Source organism: Anas platyrhynchos, chromosome 18 (genome assembly GCF_047663525.1).
Source record: "Anas platyrhynchos isolate ZD024472 breed Pekin duck chromosome 18, IASCAAS_PekinDuck_T2T, whole genome shotgun sequence".
Lineage (NCBI taxonomy): Eukaryota > Metazoa > Chordata > Aves > Anseriformes > Anatidae > Anas > Anas platyrhynchos.
Genome location: NC_092604.1, coordinates 10,549,979 through 10,577,599, shown reverse-complemented (window position 1 = coordinate 10,577,599; position 27,621 = coordinate 10,549,979). Strand labels below are relative to the sequence as shown.

At 46.1% G+C, this 27,621-nt stretch overlaps 2 protein-coding genes across 14 annotated transcripts in view; one reads left to right on the top strand and one right to left on the bottom strand.

Annotated features, from left to right (window-relative positions):
- The first annotated feature begins 25 nt into the window (after window positions 1–25).
- USP20 (ubiquitin specific peptidase 20) lies at window positions 26–24,417 on the top strand. 7 transcript variants are annotated; one of them, XM_027471214.3, is made up of 27 exons: window positions 26–176; window positions 434–563; window positions 967–1,005; window positions 3,461–3,565; window positions 3,934–3,987; window positions 4,700–4,762; window positions 4,905–5,036; window positions 5,615–5,711; window positions 5,873–5,942; window positions 6,553–6,666; window positions 7,777–7,855; window positions 9,149–9,590; window positions 10,505–10,642; window positions 11,644–11,756; window positions 12,203–12,375; window positions 12,858–12,952; window positions 13,503–13,536; window positions 13,992–14,037; window positions 14,309–14,489; window positions 14,927–15,053; window positions 15,166–15,335; window positions 15,978–16,059; window positions 16,155–16,263; window positions 16,652–16,754; window positions 17,006–17,077; window positions 18,045–18,229; window positions 23,243–24,417. In XM_027471214.3, the coding sequence occupies exons 4-26, from the start codon at window positions 3,485–3,487 to the stop codon at window positions 18,203–18,205; spliced, it is 2,736 nt and encodes a 911-aa protein (XP_027327015.1). In that variant the 5' UTR covers window positions 26–176; window positions 434–563; window positions 967–1,005; window positions 3,461–3,484; the 3' UTR covers window positions 18,206–18,229; window positions 23,243–24,417. The 7 variants fall into 7 exon arrangements, with proteins under 7 accessions (XP_027327015.1, XP_038043987.1, XP_027327017.1 ...); XM_038188059.2 differs by lacking the exon at window positions 23,243–24,417 and having other exon boundaries at window positions 18,045–20,274; XM_027471216.3 differs by lacking the exon at window positions 23,243–24,417 and having other exon boundaries at window positions 3,406–3,565; window positions 18,045–20,274.
- Window positions 24,384–27,621, bottom strand: part of FNBP1 (formin binding protein 1) — a 96,394-nt gene continuing 93,156 nt past the window's right edge. For all 7 annotated transcript variants that reach the window (XM_072025168.1, XM_072025171.1, XM_072025174.1 and 4 more), the window contains one exon: window positions 24,384–27,621. In XM_072025168.1, coding sequence (XP_071881269.1) covers window positions 27,614–27,621 — 8 coding nt within the window. In that variant the 3' untranslated portion in view covers window positions 24,384–27,613.

Here is a 27,621-nt window from a genome sequence, read left to right as displayed (position 1 = left end):
GGCAAGACGAGGGCCGTGCCCCGCTCCCTCCGCTCCGGGCGCGCCCCGCGGCCCCGCTCCTTTGGTTCCGCCCCCGCCTCAAACGTTCCCCCCGCCGCCCTCCCGCTCCCTTCCCGGCGGCGGGGCGGGGGCTGCGGCCGCGGAGATCCCCTGGGGTCCTTCAGGGATCCCCAGAGGTTGGTGAGAGGGAGGCGGAGGCTGGGTCCCGGCCCAAGGCCCCGCTCCCGAGGCGCAGAGGCCGCAACGGCGCCCGTGGGGCCTCAGCAGCGGGGCCCGGGGGCTCGGGGCTGGGCTGAGGAAGCCTCGGGAGGGGCCTGCGGAGCCCCTCGGGGAGCCCCGGGGAAAAGGGGGGCGAGCCCCGGCCGCTGTGAGGGTGTCTGCACATCTGGGGCGAGCCCCAGGCCCTCAGTGTTCAATATTTGTTTTCAGCCAGGGCCCCAAATCTCCGCCTGTGCTGACCCCCGGGGGCTGAGGCTCGGTGGAGACCGGCCCGTGAGGGGAGCAGAGCCCGCGCCGTGCTGAGGAGCCCCTGGGTTCGGGCTCCTTCTCCAGAGAGCGGTTGGGTAAGTCATTAATTCCCTTCGGTAAGTCATTAATTCCCTTCGTAATTCCTGTCGTGGCCCTGGGTTGTGCGGGATGAGCGAGCAGATCTGGTGATCGCTTCATGAAAGCAGCGCCGGGGCTTGGTTTGGTTTGTGCCAGGCTTGGTTTTATTTGTTTGTTTATTTTTTTTTTTAATTTATTTATTTGTTCCATCTCCGAATCTGCGCGCTCTGAATCTGAACTGTTGAAAACCGGCTTTCGTTCCGGTACCAGCCCGAGCAGTTGTTTTGCAATGAAAATAACAAGAGAAACGTGTCGCCGCGCAGGCAGAGCCGCTGGTTTTGGCAGCGACTGAAGCGAGCAAAAGTAGGTTGCTGTTGCCGTGGAATTGTTCTGACATGTTCACGTCCTGTTCTTCCCCAGCGCTTCTTGAGAGAGACAGGCTGGAGGACTTGTTTTAAGGTAACTTTTTTTCCCATTGTGCTCAATACGTTCTGACAAGCAAAGCGAAGCTTTCTGGCAGTGCTTTTGTTATTAAATTCCTAGTTTCCTGAGCAGCGTTTGAGAGCTCTTTGCGCCAGGTAAAGCTCTTGGGGCAGAGCCGTGGGGAGGCAGGGATTTAATACTTTCCTCTGAACAGCCACAGCTCGAACCTTTCTGATGCGTTCGGTCAGGGCTGAGAGGAGAAAATGATGATTTTGCTCTTTTATTTAGGAAAGGAAAGGAAAGTGTAGGTGGGAAGCTCGGCATCCCGGTGCTGGAAAGCTGAAAGGCACGGTTTTAATTTGGAATGGAGGGGTGGTCCTGTGGAATGCAGTAAAACCATCCACAAGACTGTGCTTAACGTAGCAAGTTCCAAAAGCAGTCCCCAGTTAGCTTAAACTGCTGGAGATCGGGGGGTCTGGAGTTCGTTTTAAAGCAATATTTTGTTCATTTGGTTTTCTGGGAAACCTCTTTTGGGAAAGGGATAAGAAACCAGGGAAGGCGAAATAGCAAAAATGGCATTGATACTAAAAGGAGTCGGTTTTGTAGAAGGATCTCTGAGTCTGAAAGCGTCCCAGTTTTCTGTGTTAGCCACGGATACAGCGGTCTTGTCACTTGTCTGTGAAATCAGTGTCTGTTACGAGGCACTGCTCTGCCTGTCTGTGAAGCTGCGTGACGTTACTCAGTTATTTGTTAAGCATCAATTCGCAGGTTGCTGTGATCCTGGTTCCAACCACAGCTGTTTGTAGGATGTCAATACGATTCCTTCCCCCTCCAGTTTTGCTTTGCTCTTCCAATTCAGTTCCAAAGAGTGTTGCAAAAACACTGTTACAAAATTATCCTTGGGGTTTGTCTTCTGCCAAGGCAAGGTGCTAGGCAAGCTTTTCAGCTCCCAGGATAAGTGATGCTGAAGTGGCTTATTTGTTTACCTCTCTCTTTTTTTTTTTTTCTCTGTATTGTTAGTGATTCAGACCTGCACTGGAAATTCTTTCAAATGTCCTCAAAATGTGAAAAGAACACAGAGTAGCAACCGTTGTTAACTTTAAGTTCATCCAAATTTTTAATTTTTTTGGTAATGATGTAAGCTTTTCATGTCTGCTTTGTGTCCAGCCAACAGCAATATTTTGGATCCTGGGTTGTGTTGTTAATATTACTTATCTTTTTTTTTTAAACAGTCACAAGTCAGGTTACTTGCTCTATGCTTAAGAAACACAAACCCTTTTCATCTTCTTTTTGTAGCTGCACGTTTCTGAGACATGTTTCAAGTCCTTAATGTGCCCGTGGACCACCATGAAAATGTTTATTGTGCTCGGAAGCACGCAGCTCTGAAATCCTCTGTGCTTGCAGCGCTTGGATGCATGAGATGGGTGGAACAGGGTGTTATATTTCGTACAGTCTTTGAGAGTTTTGTGACTCGTTAAAAACCTATATTAAACACTAAACTTCTGAGAGGCTGAAGACTGGTTATCAGTTACAGATCTTTTAAGTCTTATTCCCTCTTGCACAGCTTCATTAAAACAATCATCGTATTTTTAACATTTGATAAAGTAGCGTGATAAGGGACTAAATGTTAGATCCAGATCAGCACAGTATGGGCACCTCGAGGCCCCCAGACACCATATGCTAAGTACTTGTCTTGGGCTGCAGCGCCCTTTTGCTTTTAATCTGAGTTTCATGCAAACAAGCTACGTAGATTTGTATCTCTTTGTGCTGCGTGTTTATTTGGCAAGAGGAATTACGTTCAGACCACCACATTTGTTTTCCCACCCTACCTGCTGAGCTAGGACATAAAACCCATTTTCTAGGGGGAAAAGTGGAGTTTATCAGCCTAGTCAGGTTAATGGAGTAGTGTATTCATGGCATGTAAGCCCAGTTAAGGTATGTAGGCAAGGTGTGTGTGAAGTAAGGGCAGTTTTTATTTATTGTTTTAGGCCCCTGCATCATTCAGAGATGCTACTTGATCAGTCTGGGAGCCTGAGATTAAGATGAGGGTGGTCAGTGGCTCACTGTACCACTGCTTTCATTTTGTGGTGTGTTTTTACCAGCTACAGCAAATCGTCCCTCAGCTTGATAGCTTACCTGAAACCAAAGCAGCAGCTGTGCTCCTGCTGCTGTCCCTGCGTGCTGAGCACCCTCCTACGTTTCTGAACACACATTCCACGTTACACACATTATTAGCTTTGTTCATGTGTTTCCTCCACACCCCATTCCCTTGCTCACTTACCTACAATATCGTAACACAGCCACTCTACAGGGGGTCAGAACTGTGCTAGCTAATGTCAGTGGGTCCAGATTTAGATTTGTTTTGATCTCATTGAACCTTAAAGATGAATATTTTAATCTCCAATATACAAAACAAGCTAATTTCTCTTCTTGCAGCCTGTGAGAGCAATTCTGACACGTGACTGAGTAGAGCTATCCTTTCCTGTCCTAGGAAAACACCCTCCCACAGGTGAGAATGGGGGATACAAGAGACATCTGTCCTCACCTGGATTCCATAGGAGAGGTGACCAGGGATGATCTGCTGCTCAAATCCAAGGTACAGGGTGTTCTGGTTGTCAGTCCTTTCCCTTTTTGCTATTGTGCATGCTTTTGCATATTTGCTTTTCAAAGAAAATGCTGCCTGTCTCTGCAGAGAAGAGTACCTTGCACATGTGCCATAAAACAAGCCCCTGTCAGTCCCATCTGGTGTATTTCTCACTGACACTGTATCCTGCTCAGATGTGTCACCTACCTAAGGCACTGCAAATTGTATATTTAATCAGAAGCATGGGTTTAAGAAATGAAATACTGTGAGCTGCAGGCTGGGGAGGCCCGTCTCACTGAGAAGTTTCCCAATCCTGAAGGACTAGATTACTTTAAACAAACAAACAAGCAAACAAACCTTCTTTTATCATGAATATGCAGGGAACCTGCCAGTCATGTGGAGCTGTGGGACCAAATCTCTGGGCTTGTCTTCAGGTAAAAATGGCTTGCTATTCGCGTGCATGATATGGTGGGACTTTTCTTCAATATAAATCTAAATAAAAATATAAAAAGAAGATGTATTTGACCAGGGGAAAAATAAAAATGAAGAGTGGGCTTCACAGTAGAAATATGCACTGTTTTTTGATGGATTCCAAGAAAAAGTCTGCCTAGATTAAAAGCTAATGCTGTCAAAATACACTCAGATTTAACAGTTTGCTTCTCATAGGTGATTTCCCCCCGAATAGCCCCAGTAGGAATGAATATCATTCCCAGCATCGACTGCCTCTGCTGGCAGCTGTGAAGGGAGGCTGCAACTGTGAGACCTCAGAAGAGAGGGCAGGTGCTCAGGGCAGTGAGGCAGAAAGGAACGACAAAGGGCACGAGGGTGGGCAGGGGCAGTTTATTTTTACACTGGAATGCCCAGATGCTTGGAGATTTGGCAAATGAGCTGCTTGTTGGAGCAGTTGCCTTGGAATGGGGAGGTTACACGGGTGCAAACCCACGTAGGGTTTGCAGGTTTTCTTTTCTTAAATTCAGCAATTCCAAATTTCTGTCTTATTCTGGGCCCTGGAAAAAAAAGAAAAAGGCTAGAAAAATGGCAAGATCAGTTCTGAAGTTGCAGGTGCTGGTAGGACTGGGGTTGCAGACTGTTTTGTGAAGGGTTTAATTTGGTGTGCCACTGTACTTTTGCTCTTTCTCTCACCAGCTCGGTTGTTCTTATGTTGGTTGTGGGGAGTCCTTTGCTGACCACAGCACGCTTCACGCACAGGTGAGCTTTTCTCTGCTGCCCACCTTAAAACAGAGAGAGTTGGATTTTTCCCATTACCTAATCCTCTTCTATGGTAATCTGGTGGTCACGTGCTCCAGTTTGAGCCAGCTGTCAAATCGTTATTTCATCTTTCAATTTCTAGGCCAAAAAGCACAACCTGACAGTGAATCTGACCACTTTCCGGGTCTGGTGTTACGCCTGTGAGAAGGAGGTGTTCTTGGACCAGCGGCTGGCCGCGCACCCACAGTCACCGCCAGTGAAGTTCACTGAACCGGTGGGTCTGTGACACAGCACGGCAGGGTTGAATGCTTAACAGGGTTTTTGTTTACCCCTTGCAAAATTACCCAAGAAATTTCCACTATTGTCCAGGCTATTGTTGTGATAACTCTTTCACTGAAGGTGGCAAACTGTAGTCATATTCCAATAGCTTTATCTTACAGAATCTCCCCACAAGACAACTTGCAAATGAATTCAATATCCATTTTGATTTTTTTCTAACCTTTCCTAGCCTCTTCTGTGGGGCATCTGTTTCTGGGAGGAATGACAGCAGCTATGACATCTTAATTTTCATTGCATAGCCTATCAAAATTTTAGCTGTCAGACTGGAAACACATGTACTTGTGACACTGCTGTGTATTCCCGATGCCTCTTTCATCATGCACACTGGAAGCAATAATTGTATCATTTCTATTTCCTGTGTGCATTACTGAGAAGGACAGACAGCACAACTGGTTCTCTCCCAAATGTGCTTTTCTAAAGGCTGGCTAGATTTACATATAAGATGATATCTCTCGTAACTCATCTTCTGAAGTAGTACTCTCGCTGATGCTTATTTTTCTGTCTTTAATCTAGGATTCTCCATTGCCTGCTCACCCTTTGAAGGCTGTTCCAATTGCAGTGGCTGATGAAGGCGAATCCGAATCCGAGGATGATGATTTGAAACCACGAGGTAACGCTGCAGCGAGTTGATGAAAGGGCTGTGAGGGTAACTCTGCAATAGGAGCAGAGTGCAGAGCCTCCCTAGCAAGGGCCAGATTCCCTCTCCTTTGGGAAGGAATGTAGAAAGCAGCACTTCTGGAAAGTTTCATGCTTCTCTTGTTTGTGCTTTAGGCCTTACTGGAATGAAAAATCTTGGGAACTCCTGCTACATGAATGCAGCACTTCAGGCTCTCTCTAACTGGTAGGCATTAGGGCCTTTCAGTTGAGTCTTTCCTAGACTACACTAAATATCAAAAGTGGCACCTCTGATCTGAGTCCTTTGTGAGTCATGCAAAGAGAAATCAGCCAGGCTAGGTGCAGAAAAAGGAATATGAAAAGGAGTATGAAAAATTTAGTGTTTAGGAAAACAGAAGTTTTACCATAGGAAAATGAGTGAAAATAGAAGTTTTAAAGTAGGAAATGAGTGAACTCGTGGCTTGTGTATAGATGAATAATGGAAGTAAATCTTCTTTCCACCGTGAAAGAAATGTATTTATCACATGGGAAAGCATGTCACCTCTTTCTGTTCTCCCTGGTGATATCATTGTAACAACTCCTATCCTAAAATATTCGGTAGCCATCCTGCTGAAAACTAGTTTCAGGATCTCTTCTCTATAGCTGGTACAGATTTGCATCAGCTTTTTCTATTTAAGTTAGAAACTAAGTCTGCATCTGAAATCAATTCTTCCCTTGATTTAAAAACAGTATCCTATGCATGTTTTTAAAAAGACATGCATTGAAGTTTTGATTGATCTTATATAGAGGCAAAAGAGAAGTCTCTATGTGCTGAATTCTTTGTTTTTTCCTGGTAGCCCACCTCTCACACAGTTTTTTCTGGAATGTGGTGGACTGGTCCGCACAGATAAGAAACCAGCACTGTGCAAAAGTTACCAGAAGCTGGTGTCTGAGGTTTGGCATAAGAAACGGTGAGTGGTCGCTCCCTAATCTAACCTGGACAGTTTTCATGTATATGTTGGTTCTGAAATACAGCATCAGCAAAAAGAAGTGGGATCTTCAGTGATAAAGGCACCTTCTAGGGCAGTCAAACCCTGCATAGACAGGTATGCATGGATTTCCCCTTATCTAGGAGATCCTACATGCTGCTTCTGGCGCATGTTGTTGTCAGTGATCAAAATAATACATTCTTAATAACTTTTAAAAGAAAAGGTATATATAAAAAAACCCTTTCTGTTGGCAGAGAAGGAAAAAATGGTGGGATAATGGAACTCTCTTGGCTATTTCTGAGTCTGTTGGATGGACTGACCAGCACTTGAAGGCACTGCTCTTGATTAGCAGAGGGACTGATGATTTGGATGGAGAAAGTGGTACAGAGCTGACACTGAGATTTTACCAAAGAGAGTGGAAAATGCAGGTGGCTTTTTGGGAAGTGTTTGCTAGTGGATCACCTTCTAGACTAGTTCAAAGCACAGTGGAAAATAATGCAGCTCTGCTGAAATGTAAACGTCTGCTCTGTGCAACTGTAATTGATTGAGGGGAAAAAATGCAATACCATTTGGATTCCTGGTTTGATGTTTGTTTCAGGTTAGATTTTAACAAGGGATAAGCAAGATGCAGAGCAAAAGTGAACTGTAACTATGTAGCAGGCTGCAGACTTTGAAGCAGAAAAATATCAATTTAGTATTAGTTTTGACTTACCTCGTTTACTGGTCCCTGGCCAGCCCACCCAGATTTTGAGACAGATGTGCTGCTGCAAAAGGAAACTGAGTAACTAATTGCAAAACCCTGCTATAGAGAGAATCACTTGAGACAATTCAAAGTGTGGACAGAGCTTTAAATTAAATGTGCTCTGGGGACGATTCTCTCTGGAAGGATAGGCTGAAATGACTAAGATGTTTTCCTTCTCTTGATTTGTATGTCACCCAGCTAATAGAGGAACTAAGACCAGGATTTGCAGGTGCATAATTATTTTTTGTCCTCTTTAACTAGCGACCACACCCTGTTCTGTTGCTTATTACACAAACTGGCTCCAGGCCTGATAAGCAAACTAACTTCTTTTTTTCTCCATATTTAAACAGCCCGAGTTATGTTGTTCCAAGCAGTCTATCTCATGGAATTAAACTCGTCAACCCCATGTTCCGAGGCTATGCACAGCAGGTGGGGCCTCAACACAAACATGCCATTATTACAAAGATGGTGATTTTTTTTTTTCCTTCCTGCAATGGTGGTGCTTGTGAATAGAGAGAAGAGCTTGAGCTCAGGTGTCAACGCCTGTCTTGTGTCAATATTAGTGATCTGATGGAGCACTTGGGTGGGATTCAGGAGAATGGGTTCTCTTCTAGGCTCTGCCTCTGGCTTGCTGGTTCCAAGTCAGTGCATCTTCCTGTGTCAGCTTTATCACCTCTAAAATTATGATGGTGACCTCCTCTATAAAGGGCTTTGAGATCTATCGATACGTGCTATATAAGTTGGGTATTGTTTATTCATATTATAGCTGAGAAACCTGGACTAATCTGTACTGAGAAGCTAAAAATACCGATGATCTATATTCTTTTTCTGGGGAATTACAGCTGACTAAATCTCATTTGAAAGATAGTATCTTCTTCTTTGAAGTATTTATCGTGGTCTCCAGTGCTTACTCTTTAGAATAAAATGTAAACATCAAACTATGTTTGATTTGAAAATTTACAAAAGAAAATGACAGTAGACAGTATATCTAAACTGTGATTCTGACAGCAAGTCAAAACAGAGGATAAAAATAATGATTAATGAAAGAATTTCTATATTTATCTTTGATGTGAAGTATATTGGATTGGAAAACTTAGCTGTTATGAGATAGAGTTGAAAGGAAGACAGGGCAGGCTGAAAGCCAAGCTTCTTTAAAATAACAGAAACATCATAATTAACTTTCTGGAATTGTCAAAATACCAAGTTGCTTTCAGCAGTTCCTTTGAAGGCAACATATCACTTCTTTTACCATGCATTGCAAATTTAGGAGCTTGCACCTTGACTGTATAGTCTTTGGTTTCTGGTTCCATTCCCTATTTATTAAAGATTTTAATCTGCCCTCTCTGAGAGGGATTCCTGTAAGCAGACATCAGTGTTCATGAAAATTGTTTTGTGGTTAGGAGTCTGTTTTCTATGGCCTGCTGCCTTCCTCAGCTTTCTCCTGGTCTCTTGCTTCTTATCAGTGGTAAAACCCTGACAAATAAGATTGTGGTTTGCATGTTGCAGCTGCTCTCTAGTTTTCCTCTGTGTTTTTCAGCTGAAGATGTTCAGGTAAAAATACAACTCCAACTCTCTGCTTTAGGAGGGTCTCCGTGTGTTATGGAGCTGGATAACTCGTGGGCAGCATTGAAAGAGGCTGTGAATGGAGCTGTATCTGTTTTTTGCCCCTTGCTTGCCCTATTTCTGGATGGATGCTAACATGGAAATACTGCTGCTTTTTAGGACACTCAGGAGTTCCTGCGCTGCCTGATGGACCAGCTTCACGAGGAACTGAAGGAACCGATCGTTGCAGAGACGAGAGATTTGGATACTGGTGACCAGGATGACAAGCGAGAGGGTGACCGAAGTCCTTCAGAAGACGAGTTCCTCTCCTGTGACTCGAGCAGTGACAGGGGTGAAGGAGATGGTCAAAGCCGGACCGCAGGGAGCGTGGGCAGCAGCTCCCTGGCAGAGACAGAGTTATTGATCCAGGATGAAGCGGGGAGAGGGATCTCCGAGAAAGAGAGGATGAAGGACAGAAAGTTCTCCTGTGGCCATCGGCGCAGCAACTCGGAGCAGGTGGACGAGGATGCAGATGTGGACACTACTATGATGCCAGTGGATGGCAGAGCCTCACCCGAGATGCTTCCAGCTCCCCGTCCTGCCAGCCCATGCAGGACACCAGGTATAAACTTCTTCCAGTCACGGTGTTTTTTGAGATGTGGTGTTGTCCTATATGGGTGGTGGTGTAGTGCAGTGGCACATAGCACATGATGTGTGTGTTCCTTCTGTGGGTTTCAAAAAATTTGACATCCAAGACTCTCTGCAGCGTCTCTGGCAGTACTTCTGCCTTAGTGCACGCTTGCTTCTGTAAGAAAACCTAAGTGAGCCAGGGAGGTGCTTAGTCAGGCTGAAGTGCTTATGGAGCTGAGCGAAGCCTACATCCTGAGGCAGCAATAGCTGCCTCTGCCAAGCCTGCAGATGCAGCATTTGTGCATTTTCCTAACTTAAGAAAAAGTTTTGATGTATATACATTGCTTTATCTGATAGGCGGGCTTGGGGAAATGTTGGCTGTGGAAAAAAGACATGGAAGAAAACGTTCATTAATGTTGGACTACAGACTTGAGAGAAGAGGGTGATGCACAGTTTGTGCCTTTTGGTGTGTTAGGGAAAAGAGCAGCTGTTAAGATGTAGGTGTGGAGTCACCCCGAACTGAACATATCCGATCTTTCAACACTTCTTTATGTAAGAGTCTTATTCTGCCAACTGGCACTGAAGGCAATGTTGTTTATGTGGATTAGGGATACAGGAGCAAGCTGTAAAACCTAATTAGTCACAAGTGTGAAAAAATAGCAGTTTTTTTTTTCTCTATATATAATTATTAGCTGTTCAGTATAGCTCTGTATGCACTCTTATAAGTGCACTGAGAGCTGTATCTGCCAACCCATGCAAGTAAGACAATTCATAACATCTGAACTGTGAGTGCTGAGAAAGGTTCTGTGCTGGAACACAGAGCTGGGCTGACACTGACTCTAACAGAGTTGATTTTCATAACAGGTTTTCACCAGTGCTCTTCTGCCTCCCCTTTTTCCCAAACAGAACCTGATAACGATGCCTATGTGCGCTGCTCCTCACGCCCCTGCAGTCCTGTCCATCACGAAATGCACTCCAAGCTCTCTAGCAGTCCTCCTCGCTCCAGTCCTGCCAGGCTCGGACCTTCCTACGTCCTCAAGAAAGGTAGTCGGGGTCGGGGTATGCTGGGAGGCAAAGGGGAGCATGTGGAGGAGGAGGGGTTCAAAGAGGAAAGAAAGATTTCATGGTCCTTGGTTAGCAGTTGTAAGAAGTGCTGATCCCTCTGGAATATCAGTGCTTTATAAAATCCTACCAGGCAAAGACTACAGGAAACCCACAGGTAACTGTCTGGGTACAACGGATGTTCTAGTATGCTCATACTGGGGCATGAAATGATTTCCATGTCTATGTCTGCGTGCTGTGTTTAAAAAATAAAGCTATGAAGTCCTAGGCACGAGCCCCGTCCTTTTAGGGAAGCGTGTGTAAACGTTTGTCTGCCAGGCTCGCACGTCATAGCGCGTGGGTCCAGGAAGTGTCAGATGATGTTTTACTGAGAGAGAGCTTCTGGGCTCCTAGATGTCTTGGGCTCACAGTAATAGAATTAAGCTGCAAATGTCAGTCTGGTGCCGGGAGCATTGTTACAGTTCAGAGCCTGGTTTCTGTTGTGTCCAACTGTCCTCTTTGTCCCAAGCAAATTGCAGAACAAAATCTCAGCATTGCATAGCCAGCAAGCACAATGCCATGTGCTTATACCACTGTCCCTACAGCTGTTCAATAATACTGTTCTGTCCAAAACCGTGCCCCAACCCCTAGGCTGAGGTCAGCACAGCTGCAGATGTTCTGGCCTGATGAAAAGCGCTCTGTCTCCATGCCTGTGTGCATAGGGAAGGAGGTTTGTGATTAACCAGAACTCTGTGCTTGGCCAGTCCCTGCTGTGCAGTCTTCTCTAGCACAAGACACCTGGTGAACACCTGGTAAATGTTAGAGGGGAAAAAAGGGACAAAATACACGGACAGGTGAGGGGGACAGGAAGTCAAGTGTAAAGCTTAGAGCAAAACACACGGGATCAATCAGTTCTTGTCCTGTGTTATTGCGTGTCTGTGTGACTCTGCATGAGACCAGAGACTGGGAAAGAGCTACTACGTGATGGTCTGTCTCTCTTTCAGCCCAGATGCAGGCTTCTGGGAAAAAGAAGAAAGAACTTCGTTACCGCAGTGTGATTTCGGACATCTTCGATGGCTCCATTCTCAGCCTGGTGCAGTGCCTCACCTGTGACAGAGTGAGTCTCCTGGTAGCTGTCAGTCCACGAGCAGTCTTCTAGCTCGTAGAGCTCTTCTTTGGAAATGGAGCTCCTATTGCCAAATACTGTGGGATGCATTTTGGAGGCCAGCTAAAATGTTGAGAGGTGGGTGGTGGAGGAGGTGTGAGAGACCTGCTGTGCCAAGAAATTGTCTGCCTCCATAGTGGTCTGTTTATCTGTGTCACTTAGTTGGTCTAGCAATATCACATTCACATCAGAAAACAGATTCCAGTGCCACAAACATAACGGAAGTCTTCCTGCTGACAGCAATTCAATAATTAGACAGAGAGAGCTGCTTTTAGTGCCAGGCCAGGTTTCTAGCCCAGACAAAATCCAAGCAGTGATAAAAGGTGATGATGAAAGTCAGGTCACAGCTCTGTTACATGCACAGGAAACCCAGAACTCTTCCTCTTGGATATTTCCAGGTTTCTACAACAGTGGAGACATTCCAGGACCTGTCACTCCCAATCCCAGGGAAGGAGGACCTGGCCAAGCTGCACTCTGCCATCTACCAAAACGTGCCAGCTAAGACAGGGGCATGTGGGGACAACTATGCCTCACAAGGCTGGATTGCTTTCATCATGGAGTATATCCGGAGGTGTGTTCCCTGCCTGGGACCTCTTTCTTCTGGGGTTTGCCCTGCAGTGGCTGGAAGGCAGCTGTCCCTAGGCAGTGGTGCTTACAGCAGAAATGCCAGTTGTAACCGTTCCTTGGACAAGGACAGTGTGTGGTACCTCACGGGTCTGTTTTGGCCTTTTCACGTAAGCCAGCAGCTGCTGTTCTGCTTCTGTCATTCACCTTGAGATCTCGTGTGCAAATGATAATCCCTCAGTTCTGCCTTTAGCTCTGTCTTGCCCTCCAGAGCAAATGAATTAGCAGTGTAGTTCTCCAAATCACTTCCAGTTTGAGCAATTAGAATCGGGTTATCAGCTGGGAGAAATCGTGCTTTCCCTGTGCCATGGGGGTGTGTGATGAGCTTAGGATGTACAGCTAGAAGAACGCCCGTCCACGTGGGGTTTTGTAAGCCAAAGCGCCCAACTGCTGTACATGTAACTCTTTCTCTTGATCTCCTCTCTGCAGATTCGTGGTGTCCTGTATCCCTAGCTGGTTTTGGGGTCCTGTTGTGACGCTGGAGGATTGTCTTGCTGCCTTTTTTGCAGCAGATGAGTTGAAAGGTGAGTTAGCTTTGGTGGGGTCTGACAGCCAGAAACAAGAAAAACTGCAGCGTGTTTCACATGCATTTGAGGGGCGGATTAAGTCTGGAAGGCATGCTGCAGTATTTCACTTAGGATCTGACACTACCAATACTTGACAGTTCAGCTTCTCTGAGCAGAAATGAGTTTTCCCATGCTCTCAAGGGTGCTGCTTGTTCATTTTGAATGTGGATGAGACTGTTCTTAGCAAGGAGCAGACATGGCTGCTAGTTGTCTTTAAGTGCTATGGATCCTTTGCCTTCTCAGATTCTTTGCTTTCTCCATTCATTCCCTAAGTCCTAGAGGACTTAAGCAATTTGCTGTATTCACTTCTGTGTGAATTTTTCTCCTAGGTGATTCCATTCTCTTGCCTACATTTACTGAGGGAAATAGTTAGTTGGATCTCTTCTCACCCTTAGAAGAGTTTCAGGATCAACTTACTGTGATCTTTCTGCATGAGATGGAAATGTATTCATATCAGAGTTGTGTGCTCTGAGTAACTGCATAACGACTTTCTTCTCTTTGTCTACAGGGGACAACATGTACAGTTGCGAACGGTGTAAAAAGTAAGTCTGCTTTCCATGTATTATACCTCTGGAAATTTGTTTCTTTATCCTACGGTTGAACATTTTGTTATACCCTCTGCCTTGACATTTCTTCTGCTGAGTGTCATGTAAAATCTGCCTTGTCTTATACTGAGTTTCTTATACTGAGTGTTGAGACACTGACTGCAGGTAGGAGAAGTGCTGGCTGCAGGTGGGGGAAAGAAAGGAAGAAGGGTATGGACAGGATCATGGCTTGGCAGTAATGGAGTTACTGCATTAGAAAGAAGAGGCGTGACAAACTGCTCGTGTCGTGCCTCCTTTGGGAGGGATGTTGCAAAAAGCCTGAATTTGTTGCTGCTGCAAGTCAGCATTTGTCTTGGATTTCAAAGTGAGCAAGATGCAGCCAGACAATTGCCTTGCCTTTTGGCATCCCTTTGCTTGAGAGTTTTCTCACAGCTAGTTTCTCTCTCCCTCAGATTGAGGAATGGAGTAAAGTACTGCAAAGTCCTCCGGCTACCAGAGGTGAGTAAGAGCACCTTGTTTCTTACTTTTCTTTCAGCAGCCGCTGTTTGAGGAGGTAAGGCTGGATGTAGAACTGAAGTATCAGTTATGGTGGCAAAATCCTGTATCTAGGACCAGAAGAGACTTTCCCATTTTAAGCTGATGAGCCAGCAGGATTTGTGGCTGAAAGGAAAAAAAGCATTGCAAAGATCAGATGCCCAGAGATACGCTGTTGGATCAGAATACCCACAGCAAAACTGCACTTTGGTGTTCTCTGTCTTTGGTCTTTTAGATTCTCTGCATCCACTTGAAACGGTTCCGGCATGAGGTGATGTATTCCTTCAAGATCAACAGTCACGTCTCCTTCCCCTTGGAAGGGCTGGACCTGCGACCTTTCCTAGCCAAGGAGTGTGTCTCCCAGATCACCACCTACGACCTGCTGTCAGTCATCTGCCATCACGGCACAGCAGGCAGTAAGTCCTCCTTCCTGGGAGTATACGGCAGAGGTGAACGGGAACGAGACGAGTATGAGCAAGGCAGAGTGTGTTCTGCTATCCCTCTTCTGGGATAAAGTGCAATGTGAGGCCTGTGCCTCCATTTCCCAGCCTTGCTCAGCCTCTGCCCTTTGAAAAGTGAACTCGACAGCTTCTGACAGATTCTCTGCAGCTGCTGTGGCCTCACCCATGGGTTGGCCTAGAGGCCCTTTCCCAGGAAGGGAAACCATGGTGACAGTGACAGACTGCCCTGCTCCTGCAAAGCTGCCTGAACAGGAATTATTATTACTATTATTATTTTGTTCTCTCTCCTGTTTCTGCTAGCAGCTAATCCTGTTGTGCTGCTGACCTTACCCCAGGCCTGAGTTCCACCTGCACTCTGAATCTCAGCTGTGTTGTATTTCTTTTTGATGCAGGTGGGCATTACATAGCCTACTGTCAGAACGTGATCAATGGCCAGTGGTACGAGTTTGATGACCAGTATGTCACCGAAGTCCATGAGACCGTGGTGCAGAATGCAGAAGCCTACGTCTTGTTCTACAGGTGAGCAGCGCCCCAGACGCAGCAGTCTCTTCATGGCTGCAGAATACTTAGAAATATTGGTAGAAAACTAATTCAGGAATTGCTTCATTTTCTCTTTCTTTCCATCCTTAAGGAAAAGCAGTGAAGAGGCTGTGCGAGAGCGTCAGAAAGTTGTGTCCCTTGCCAGCATGAAGGAGCACAGTTTACTCCAGTTCTACATTTCTCGAGAATGGCTCAACAAATTCAACACCTTTGCTGAGCCTGGTCCCATCACCAATCACACCTTTCTGTGCTCTCATGGAGGTAAGGCAGTGCTGCTGAACCTGGGAAAAGCAACTTTCAGCTATGCTTTTTTGCTTCCTGGTGCATTAGCAAATGCAGAAAAAAAGCTTCATCTGCAGATCTGTTATAGTGCGTGCTTCAGTAGGATCTGCTTCATTTGCAGAAGCTCCCGCCCGCTCAGGGAGAGATGAGAAAATTACCCCATTGTCCTGCTGATCAGAGGACCGGAGGAATGGCTAGTGCTGGGAAACAACAGCGTTCAGTTCCCTACTTGTTTTTAAAAATAAACCTGTAGAAAGCACATAAGACAATGTTGTTTTGTGTTACCCTATCAGCAAGGTTGTCCTTCAGTGTTTGGACAATGGAGCACACACTGATGAAGGGAGCTGATAGCACGTTTTACAGTTCTCTTACATCCGTCATGCTTGGGAACCCTTGTGCTTGTGTATCTCCAATTGGAAATGAAGCACTTGATTCGAAATTGAGGCTGTGAATTGAGGAACTTTCAAAATCAATAAACTCTTTAGGATCTTCTGTTACCAGAGGAAGCAGATTCTGGAATCAGGGAGTTTTCAGCAAGGAAGATCTCTCTTTTTGCTATTTGTGTCTACCCAGCAATAACAAGTTCCCTGGTTAATTCTCCTCCTTGCCTTTCTTTCACAGGCATCCCTCCTAATAAATACCATTACATTGACGACCTGGTTCTGATTCTACCCCAGAACGTGTGGGAGTATCTCTACAACAGGTAAACGTTACCATTTTGTTATTTGTCCCAATGTATTTTGTTTTATTAGATTTTCCTGCAGTTCTGCATTTCTCTCCCTCTCTTCCTGTGCTCAGGTTTGGGGGCGGCCCTGCCGTGAACCATCTATACGTGTGCTCCATTTGCCAAGTGGAGATCGAAGCGCTTGCCAAACGCAGGAGAATTGAAATCGACACCTTCATCAAGGTTTGTATGGGAAGGATCTGGAGGTAATGGCAAAAGGTTGAGGTGGGAAACGGAGATCTGTCACAGGCAGTCAGTGGAAAACTGTCACCCTCATTTTTCAAACGTGATCTAGAACATGGTCAGGAGACTCATCCTGGGGTTCTGCATAGCTAACACCATGGGGGCAGCTGCAATACAATAATGCTGTGTGTGACTGTGCAGAGATGTAAAGCTTGAAGCCATCCTAGTCTCTTGCCTGCTCTAGTTAGCAGGAACAGGTTGCAAAGAAGGTGGTGGAATTACAAAGGGTAGTTCTGAAGAGTGGAAAGGCTGCCTGACAGTTAATGGAAGGGGCTCTTCTGGATCTCAGCAGTGACTAAATCTTTCCTGCATTTCTCTGCTCTCCCAGCTGAACAAGGCTTTCCAGGCAGAGGAGTCTCCAAGTGTCATCTACTGTATCAGCATGCAGTGGTTCCGTGAGTGGGAAGCCTTTGTCAAAGGAAAAGATAATGGTAAGGAGCCAGAGACCTCTGGAGACTGGTGGTGGTGAGAGGTAGAATGGCAAGAAGTGTGTATGCTCGGTGTGCCTCCTCTGCGAGCGCTGTACCTGACAGGAACGACTTGGGGCTGTGAGGAGTCCAGCCACCCAGACTGCCTGCAGGGCCCCCAGGGCAGGGCAGAAATAACAAGAGAATTAGCATGGGAAATAAGCTGAATTGGGTGGCAACAAGGAATGCAGAACGTGTTGATTCTTCTCTTACAGAACCTCCTGGACCAATTGACAACAGCAAGATTGCACTCACAAAAGCAGGTGGCCACGTGCAAGTTAAGCAGGGTAAGGCATGTCCTTGCCATCTCGTAGTGCTTGAGGGAGAGTATTCCCCTGGGTCTGTCTGTAATGAAGCAGGAACAGAACACAATGGTGTTGCAGAGAAACACAGTTCTCTGCACATCCCTGTGCTGACAGCCCTGAGTGAGCCATCTCGCTTCTCCATTGACAGCTCCTGCATGACCAGCTCTCTGATATAACCTCTTACAGCAAACCCCGCTGTCCTCCATCTCCTGCTGTTGCTGCTCTTGCCTTGTCTTTACTCAACATCTGCTGTGGTCCAGCTTGTGAAACAGCACTGATTATGCTGTCCTCACTGGACTGCTGAGCTTTCCTGCCAAGCAGATGAAGATTGCATTTTTATCTTGGTTATCTCTCAAAGCAACCATTTCTGTTCTCCTCCTATGTAATCTTCACTAGCAAAGGTCTCTGCTATCCCTGCTTTGTGTTTTGACCACTTTTTGTCCCTCTTAGGACAGCTTAGAGGAGTGTTTTTAGTCTCTGAAGCAGTGGAGCCCCAGCTGCCTGGGACTGGTGTGTCTGAGTGCATTTCTGTAGGCCCCTTGGGCTGCCAGAGCTCATTCACTGCTGGGCACGAGAGAGGTGGGCAGGCAGGCCCTGCTGTTGTGGCCTGCTGCTGCTCAGTTCCCTTTGAGGCCAGGAAGAAGTGACTGCAGTGGATTCCAAAACTGTCAACTGAACTGCAGCGGAGCCTCGGTGGCTTCCAGCAGCAGGTGGCACTGCAGAGGGCTGGAGGAGACGGCTGCTGCTGCAGCTCTAGTGCAGGGCTGCCACCGGGCGTGGGCTTTGGGTGACTTGGACAGTGCAGCTGCAGGCACCAGGTGTGCCTTGCTTTTGGGAAGATGTCCTCCGTGCTGTGATGTATGTCCTGGTTTCAGTTAGGACAGAGTTCGTGTCCTTTCTGTCCGATGGCTGCATGTCTGCTTATCTGCATGTCTGCTGTCCTTTTCAGGTGCTGATTATGGGCAGATTTCCGAGGAGACATGGATTTACTTAAGCACACTGTATGGAGGGGGGCCAGAGATTGCTATCAGACAGAACGTGGCCCAGGTCCAAGAACTGGAAAACCTACACGGGGAGCAGAAGATCGAAGCAGAGACCCGGGCTGTGTGATCTGTGCAGGAGGGGGCAGGGAAGGTACGGCACAAATATGTCTGCGTGGGGATGGATGGCTGGGGAACCCTGAGGAGTCAAAACGCTTCCTTTATCTGGTACTCGAGGTGTGTGCAGCTCCCACCACCACTGCTGGGGAAGGCAGGTTTCCTCTGCCATCCTTTCACGGGGCTTTGAATATAGGGGTAGTGCTGGGAAAGACCGGGAGAAATCATTTCTCTGTAACTCAGCTTTGCAGCCCCAGTGGGGAAAAAAATGGTGGTGAGACTGCAGCTAAACGTCACTAGGATCTGTTTTGACCTGAGCCCTCTCCCTTTTGTTTGCTTACAAGAAATCAGCACTCCCAGCTTGCCCCGAGCAAACTGAATCTCTCTGCTCCTTTGCAGGTTTTGCTTTTGGCACTTTCCTTTTTAACCCAAATGTGTAAAGACAAAATGAAATGTTATTTATGTTTCCAGTGAGCAATGTTGCAACTAGAGAAACCTGTTTATTTGAAGTTAACTAAAGCCACAAGGTCTCCTTGTAGTTTTGTGCTGATGGTGCACAGCTGTCACAACTTCCTAGTTTTGCTCTTTATCTAATTCCTGCAACTTCAGTTGCAACTCAGAAATTTTGAAATAAGCTGTTTCTTTCTCCCCCAAGCCCTAAAGTCGCACCTTCACCATCCTGGTAGACTTTTCTTCTCCTTGTATCTGATGTCATGTGTTCAGCATGTTTTCAGAGAACAAAGCTGGAAGACAAGTTCTCCTGCACACTGGCTTCCCGCTGTACTGTTTCCTCTAAAGCTCCTGGCAGCTCTGTAGATATGGGATGCAGCCTTCCAGGTATTAAACCCATAGGGTTGGGATGTGAGCAGCTTCAATGCAAAGCTGTTTGATGGTTAGATTTCCTTGGAGCAGGACACAGGACTGCTCTGCTGCAGGCTTTAGGGTTCCTGGGCTGGTTCATAAGCCCAGTCTGTGTTCTGAGAAGGACCCTGCTGTAAGCCTAGACCTGTCTCCATGGCTGTCCTGAGAAGCAAAGGGTGTATGAGGGAGGAGGAGGAGCCCATTTGTTTGCACAGGGCCTATTCAGATGGGTCAGCCTTGGCTGGGGCAGTAATTGAGTGCTGGGGAAGGTGCCTGGTTGAGCAGGTCCAGGCTGTTGAAGCAGCTTTTTAGGAACGAGCTGCTTTCTGCAAACAAGCCCCCACCTGTGTGCTGAGGTCATTCTAGCTTCTCAATGCAGATGTTACTTGTGTATACAGTGGCTCATTTAACGAACAGAAATAACTAGCTCCTTAATCTACTGCCGCTAATGCAGCCATAGAGTATCTGATAACAGCCAACAGAGAGGCACAAAGACAAGAGGCTAAACACTACTTTTCTTAGCAAGGCTATTTCCAAAAGTTCTTCCTTCATCTAAGCCAGCGAGGCACTAGTATAACCTTGTACGCCTGTGCAAATGTTTCGGTGAGCTTTAGTGGAATCGGAGCGAGGCAGAGCTAGCAAGGCAGAGCTGACCTTTCTTGGGCTGAGGACCTGAAGCGCGTGCTCATCGTGGTGCTGGAACCTGCATGATTCCACAGCACCAAGTCTGGCCACCCCGTGGTGGTCTGGGGCTCTGAGCTCCCCACGTGAAAAGAGAAAGAAAGGGAGGGGGTAAGAGGAAGGCTGCTCTTTGACTCGCAGATAAAAGGTGGAAAAGCGTGTAGGAGAGGAGAGTTAGAAAAATGTGGCCTTCAGATTTTTTAGACCAAATGTTTGCTGCCAACAGCAAATTCTTCTTTAAAAAGAGTGTCTGTAAATGGTTCAGCATGTTAGTTTTACTATCCTGTTTATTGGATGCTTGTATATATCCAGCCAGGCCCAAGGGGAGGTCAAAGAATGAGCCACTGTTGGGATTTCTCTTTGTTTTAAGATTTGTTAGCCACTGCAGCCTTCTTTGAAGCTGCTGCAGAGCCTGTAGGGCTGCATGTCTGTGTTGTCTGTGCTGTTCGGAGGATGCTGTACAGATTGTAATAACACTCCCGTGCTTAAGTGTTAAACTCTGTGCTCAAAATGTGTTACAATAAATATATGTGCATTCAACGAGTTGCATGACTGCCGCCTGCAGGGCCAGAGGGTCTGACAGTTTCCATGGCACCTACAGTGTTAATGAAAAAAACACGGAAAAAAAAAAACAAGTTTCTTGCTGCCAGGAGGCCTCGCAATAACAGATCTATCTGAGCAGCAGCAGTAGCCCAGTCCATGAAATCATACTGCACTTGCACCCTCCCCTTGCAGCCTCTGTTTATGAAGATTTCCTGTTCACGTTACTTCATTTGCTGAGTTTCAGCTGCCCATGTCTCAGAAAGCCTGTGTTCTCCAGGAAGCAGGTGCTATCTGTGACCATCAGTGTGATGGAAGTAACACGCGAGGGGAGAGGCTGAAGTTCCACGAAGCTGTTCTTAGAGCCTGTGTGGTTTTCTGTCAGCCTTGGGTGGCTGACGATTTCATTACTGATCCAAACCTCTTCTCTAATCACACTCGTGTGCATAGCTTTGCTCGTGGGCACGATGCAGACAGCAGCATTGCCACCGCGTGCCAGGAAACGCTAACTAACAGGCTGGCAAGTTCTGCCCTTGTGAGCAACGAGGTTGCTTTTAGAGGTAGGTGATAGGAACACTGCCCCCAGGGGTGCGGGGCTGGAAGAGGCGGGCGGCTCGCTGCCAGCTTGGCAAATGTTACTGCATTAGCTGAAACTTGGACTGTGTGAAGAAGCAGAGCTGGAGCTGGGTTAATAAGGACACGCAGCTCGTTCTCTAGCAACTTGAAGTCGACCGTCAAAACTTGCATCTAGCAAACAAACCCCGTAACCTCAGCAACTGCAGAACAGTTTGTAGCATTCCAGGAGACGTTAACAAACTACCTCCCCTAGGGGTGGATTATATAGTGTCTAGACAAATGGCTCGAGCACTGCACTGGCAAAACCAGAGCGGTACTTTTTGTTATTCTCTACCCATTAAAACACTCAAAAGCTTAGTTCTGCATCTATATTTCATTGGAAAGCTGACCTCATTGTTGCTGTTCTCTGCCTCTCATAGTAGGTGTCTGGGGTATTTTCTGAGCACCTCTCACTGCAGCTAGCTCTGTGACCCATTGTCAATGTCAGCCAAATGTTACGGCTGAGCTGTATCAGCTCTTTTTGCAAATCACTTCCTTTTCCCTCTATTTTATCAAGTCTCTTGCTCATTGTAAAAAGAGGAAAGAACTGTTCCTGCATTGGACTGATGGAGCTAGCCTCGCTAGTTAGCTTATTTGCTCCCTTCCCCAGTCTTCTGCAAGTACTGAGGACTTTGTTTTACACGAGCTGCTGCTCTGTTGCCTACTCATGCTTAGACTACGGCCTTACAGACACAGTTTTGAGGCAGCTGAGGCTGTGATACAGAGATGTTAAGTACCCTGCAGTGACCTGCACCACACCCTTACCTTACGGTGCACGTGTCACACCTCCACCCCTGTAAAGGAGAAATCGATAGCTCTTCCTTCGGTGGTGCAGGGCCAACGGAGCTTCACCCCACAGCTTATCTTCGTGACCTCTTGCTTACCTGGTCACAGCCTTATTCTGTACCACATTGGTGCCAGTGGCACCTCTCCACCCTCCAGAATGACCAAAGTAAATAGCATTCTGTATTTTGCGACGTGTCCAGCAACATATCTGGTGTATGTAAAGCTCATTTTATTCTTCTCCTAGTTACTGCTCACCTTGGCTTCAGTTTCCTGCCTTCACTCACTCATTTGGTTGTGCTGTTTCTATTTCAAGTTCGCAATGCTAATAATACCGCTTAAGATAAAAATGAAAGCGTCAGACTGACACTCCCTGCTGTTCGTTGTTTCCCCCAAAAATGCAAAGGCATGAAGCACATTATCTCTCTGCCCGGTTTTAATAAGTGTTGTTAGTAAGTGCTGACAAAGAACAACTGAAATTGTTAAACAAAACAGCAATCTGATCTTAGATCTCTATATAACTGCTTCAAGAAGTATCACCTACTATGAGCTGCACAACTGCAAATCCTCATGGTTCCTAGATGAGGCTATTTCCAATGATCTGGGCTAACAGGTGGTGAAGAAGCTGTCCAGAAGCTAGTCAACTTTTTGGCTCAGCTAGAGAGAGGAAGAAGAGATTCTTAGATTAATGTTCTCAAGGACAGGGAAGCCTTTTTAGGTCAATCTAGAGCTTAATTGCAAGGCCAGAGCGTCAGCAGAGCAGCACTGTGCAACACGGCACCACACAGCACCGTCCATGAATCTGGCACACCACTTCAGCCCCATGACCAAGCAGAGGGTAGAGGAGGTGTTGATACCCAGAGTGAGAAAGTTGTGTTACACTTTAATTACCTGCCCATTTCTCTCTATTTCCCTGACGCCCTGATATATAGAGCCACGGCTTTCCTACCGCAGCATTTGAGGGAGCCGAGGGAACTCCCCATCCGCCAGTCCAGGATCGCTTCCTCTTTGGCACAAGCTGTTTCTCTCTTAAAAAAGAGGAAGGGAGATTTGGTCCAGCCACAGTTTCTTTGTGCTGTTAACGCTGGACAAAAGACATAAAAGCAAGACGAAAGTTGCCAAAGGAACTTCACAAGTTGTCTGAGCCCTAAACCATGCCCTTGTGAGCTCTGTGCCCTTTTCCCCCCATCGCTGTCTGGCTGCTGTTCCCTCCCCCGAACTCGGTGGCCAGAAAAATGTCTGCAGGGAGGGACTGTCTCAGTTCTCTGCGCAGACACCCACCAACTGCTGTGTTCAGCTGCATCCCTTACATTTTTTTCATGATTCCCCATCCAGGTGCTGGCCAGGGAGCCAGGTTCCCATCCCCTCTGATGAATCACCTTTCCCCAAACCTGGGCAGAAAGAGCTCAAACAGGAGGCAGCTGTAATGTGCAAATGCTGGAAAGCACAAGCATGGGCCGAGAAACAAAGCAGCACCTCGGCACTCATTTCAGATCTCTCCAGGGCTGTGGTGAGCTTCAGACGTTTAAAATGCAATCTTCTAAAGATGTTTTTTGTTTCTCTTCTAAAGGAAAATAAAGGCAGCCAGCTCCAGCAAAGTACACGCACAGTACCCACAGCACCTGGCAGAAGATTTCTTTGGAGCCCCATCCATCCACTATCGACCACCCCTTGCACATTAAAATAGAATTATAAATATCCTTATCCAGCCTTACAGAAATGTATCTAGCTTTCAGATTATTCAGTGAAGGGAAACAGTACTGTATTTTGTACCTCTGTCTGTTCCTGCATGCACATACAAATGCATTATTTGCTAGGGTCACAAGACTTAATTTCAGTTTATAAGCAATTAGGATCAAAAACATCTGCCAAACCTTCCAGTTAAACCAAAGCACTCACTATGGGCACCACAAGGCACAATTCTGTGTTAGAGGGAATATCTTCCCCGAGCTTCCAGTTCCTGTGTCCTCCTTCTGAAGTAGGAAAGTTTTAAAATAAAACAAAAAATTGACAACAAACAAAGAATACCTGCCTTACCCAAGTTCACCAACAACTCCAACCAGAACGATGCTTTTTTTTTCCCCCTCGAATAACCAAATTTTAAAAAAATAATCCCCCCCCCCCACCACCACCACCTTTTTAACGTTCAGTGCCAGCTGCTGGAAAGGTAAAACTTTGATAAAATTGGGTCTCAAAGTGACCTGCTGGGAACTGGCTGCGTAGGACAGCCGCCCAAAGGTACCGGGCAGAGCCACATCAATACTCCAAACACCTGCAAATTCTGGTATGAGAAACAGAACCAAAAGCCAAGCGCCGTGAGTAAGGATGTCATCATTCTTGTGAATACAGCAGCTAGCCACAAACACTGTGCTGGAACAGGCTGTTTCCGCTTCTCCGCTGAAAATTTTACAGCTAGATATGACTACAACATCCATTCCCAGGCAAGGTGAACGCTGAGGAGTAGGAGAGCAGCTTAGGGGAGTTTCAGGCTATAAAATTGATGTCTGGCTGAAACAATAAGTCACAGCTAAATTCCCTTTCTCCACTGGAAATGTTTGTGGCAAGACAGAACGGTCACTGGAGAGCAATGGATATAATGCCTCGACAAATCAGAGAGGCGCCAGCAAAGAGGCAGCGCCTTTTTTATTGGGAAAGAAAAGGAACAAAACCATTTTTCTTCTTCCCTGGAAGATCAAAAGGGTCCAGTGAACTAGATTTCTGGAATTAAATGTTTATTTAAATATGCGGATGACTTTCCTTTCATTGTTACAAGGTCAATATTCGCTTTCAAATGGAAGCACTTTATTTAAGTTGAATTCTGTCTCCAGAAATGAATGGGCAACACCAGAACCTTTTACATTGGCAATGAAATCACAACACTGAGATGCCACCGAAATCTAGAGATCAGTGCTCAAACACACATACACACACATATACAAATAAAAAAAAGTGCTCGACATCATCATGTTAAAATAGAATTTGGCTTTTTTTTTTTTTTTTAGGTCTTCAGGCAGGAAAAAACAAACAAACAATATGCATCAAACTAAATGAACCTCTGAAAAATACTTAGCATTAAACACAACTTTCCGTATCAGTAAATATGTTTCTTCTCTATTTACAGATGTTAAGAAAGGGCATTAGAGACTTTTGCTGAGGACAACGTGAATTTGTAGGCTGTACAGTCCACAGTTCTGGGCAGGATTAGTAAATTCAACCAGAGTTTTTAGAAGCCAGTCACATATTTAGTCCTTCGGATTCTGTAAAAGGTAAACTCAACAAAAATGACCCATTCTTTACCCTGAATAAAGGCAGCAGAATAAAGATGTGTAGGCTACAATACGTGACTGTCACTAGTTTTTCTTGTATTTAGTTTTAAGATCCGGGCATTTGGGAACTACTTGCCAAGTTTATAAAAACTCTGTAAACTCTGGCCTTTTCATTAAAACGGTCAAAGAAAACCAGGCAGCTAAAGCTAATGCTCCTTCTAAAGCGCTATTTAGCGACACAGACATTGCAATTGTTCAAATGTTCCACAGAGGCTGACAATAATATACTGTCCACCTAGATTAAATATATAAAAGCAACCTTTTATCTAATTTGTACATAGATGGCACAACAATAGGTGAAAACGAATTCTCCTAGCTGCTGATTCAACAGTGCATTGGACATGAGAATAAAAATACTGCAGCTAAAATATTTTAAAGATATTCTTGCACGCCTGTTAACTGCTTAACCATTTAGATCCCCTGACGGCCGTACGTTGGCTGTGCAGCGCAGCAACGCCTTCGCACCGCTGTCACGGATCCCTGGCCGAAGCCACGGGTGCCGAGGCTCTCAGAGGCTCGTGGATCTAAGCAGTTCAGGGACCACGGTAGCAGCAATAAGGATGGCAATTCCCTTGGGGATGACCCTTCCGACTCCGGTAACACTGTAGCTGAGGTGTCAGTGCTGGTTGTGCCTGCCCAAAGGTGCAGGCTCCTGAGCCCCTTTAATTAGCTTAAAAAAAACCGTATAACCTTTTGCTGGTTGATGCTCACAGGTATTAAGCACCATAATACGACAGCTACAGTCCTAATTGTAGGGCTGAGGGACGTTGTGCTACTGGAAACAAAAATCGGGATCTTGAATGGAGAGAAAGGGACAAAGTCATGGAGACAACGTGAAACTAATTCAAAAGTTACTTCATCCTGAGTGGGGATGACCAAAGCAGTCCCCAGCGTGGAGAGCACATGATTCCTGGACACATTTCTGTATGCTGACCCCGCACAGAAGCGCAGCAGGCAGCAAAACGCCACGCACACACGTTTGTCTGCAAACTAAACCTGAGAGGCTGCATTTTAGGGTTGCTAGCCAGAGCGGCTTCCATAGCAATTTCCTCCAATTCTGGGGATTTTACAAGAGATGCTGAGGTTCCCTAAGAGCAAGTAGATTTCCCCCAGTGATGGGCTGATTTATGAATAAATTAGGCCCTCAGGAGCTATTGGGAGCAACTGACTCTTACAGGGCTTAACCATGCACAAGATTAATATCCTAGCAACAGTAAAGATGCAGGGGAAACCAACACTTTTAAAGTACAGAGGTTTAGAAAGCAATTGACCCCTTTTTTAGGCAGTTTAGGTCCAGATCATGTGGTATTTGGAGATATTAAAACTTCCTCTCCACTGCATGACATGATACAGTACAGCATCACTTATGCTACTTCTGCTTCAAATAAAACCACGTGGAAACAGGGTGGCTGAGGAGTAAGTCACAATTCCTGTCTGGCTTCTGGGTCGAGGTCCAGTCCACGACAAGGTGGGAGAACGAAATAGAGTGCAGTTTCTTTTTTTCTTCTCTTTTATTTTTCTAAAAAAATTCTGTTACTCAAACATTAACTGATGAGAACGCACAAAGAGGTCATGCAAAAGGAGAAGGCAAGTCTGAAACGCTGAAAAACAAACCAACAAAAAGAAAACTGCAACGAGATTAACGACGAGCCACAAAATAACGTGGCCCTCAGGAAGGTGGGCGCAGGCAAGGCAACAGGGCGAGCATGCAGACCGAAACAAGAGCAAAATGAGGTCTTTGTGACAAGCAAAATGGGGCTTCAAACCAAAACGCCAGTGTCTGTGTTCGTGTGTGTGTGTCTGTGTGTGTGTGTGAGGAAGAGGAGGGAGAAAGGAAGGGGGAGTAAAGAGGAGGGAGCTGAGAGAACAAGCAGGAAAGCAAGTGTACATACGTGAGCTTGAAGGCTTTCAGGAAACAGCAAGGTCATAGGGATTTAATACTTGGAATGAGCATCAGCCTAGATTTAAAAAAAAATAAAGGCTGAAAAGTATTAGTGACCTTTTGGGGAAAGCAGAGTATTGAATAATGCATGTGGATAAAGTTTAATATCCGCAAATTCAGAGTCCAGTCCAGCTGCCGTAACACTGTTCCCGGAGTGGCTTTCTGTGTGTATTACACCTCCTTTCCAAGCTACCTGATGAAACTACCCGCAGGATTAGCGCTAAAGGCACCACGTGAAATGCTGATGGACCAGTGCGTACATTCAGATGGACTGAGGGACAAGGGAGGAGAGAAGACAGACCAGTACATGCGTGGGACTCCCTGGTTACCCTTCGCAAAGGGCAGCCAGCGGTCCTGTGACCGGTATCGGGAGCAACTGGGTGGGGGAAGTGTTGGTTATTTTTTTATGGAAGGGCAGTGCCAAGCTGGCAGAAGAGTAAGGAAGGCTGATAAGTTAATCTGAGCCACAAGTAGCATGCCATGAAAAAGAGCAAGCATCTGAATGATACTGGGATGGAATTTAGGTCTGAGTTTTTCAAGTGGGAACTCCAGACAAGACTGGGAGTCTGGCTTTCCGTGGGTGTATTTTAACTGCCTGCAGGGTAAACAGACCATTTTGTTTCTCCTTCTGTGACAAGCTCGCCCCGAGGTTCTTGCACCAGCACAAACACCTTTAGGAAT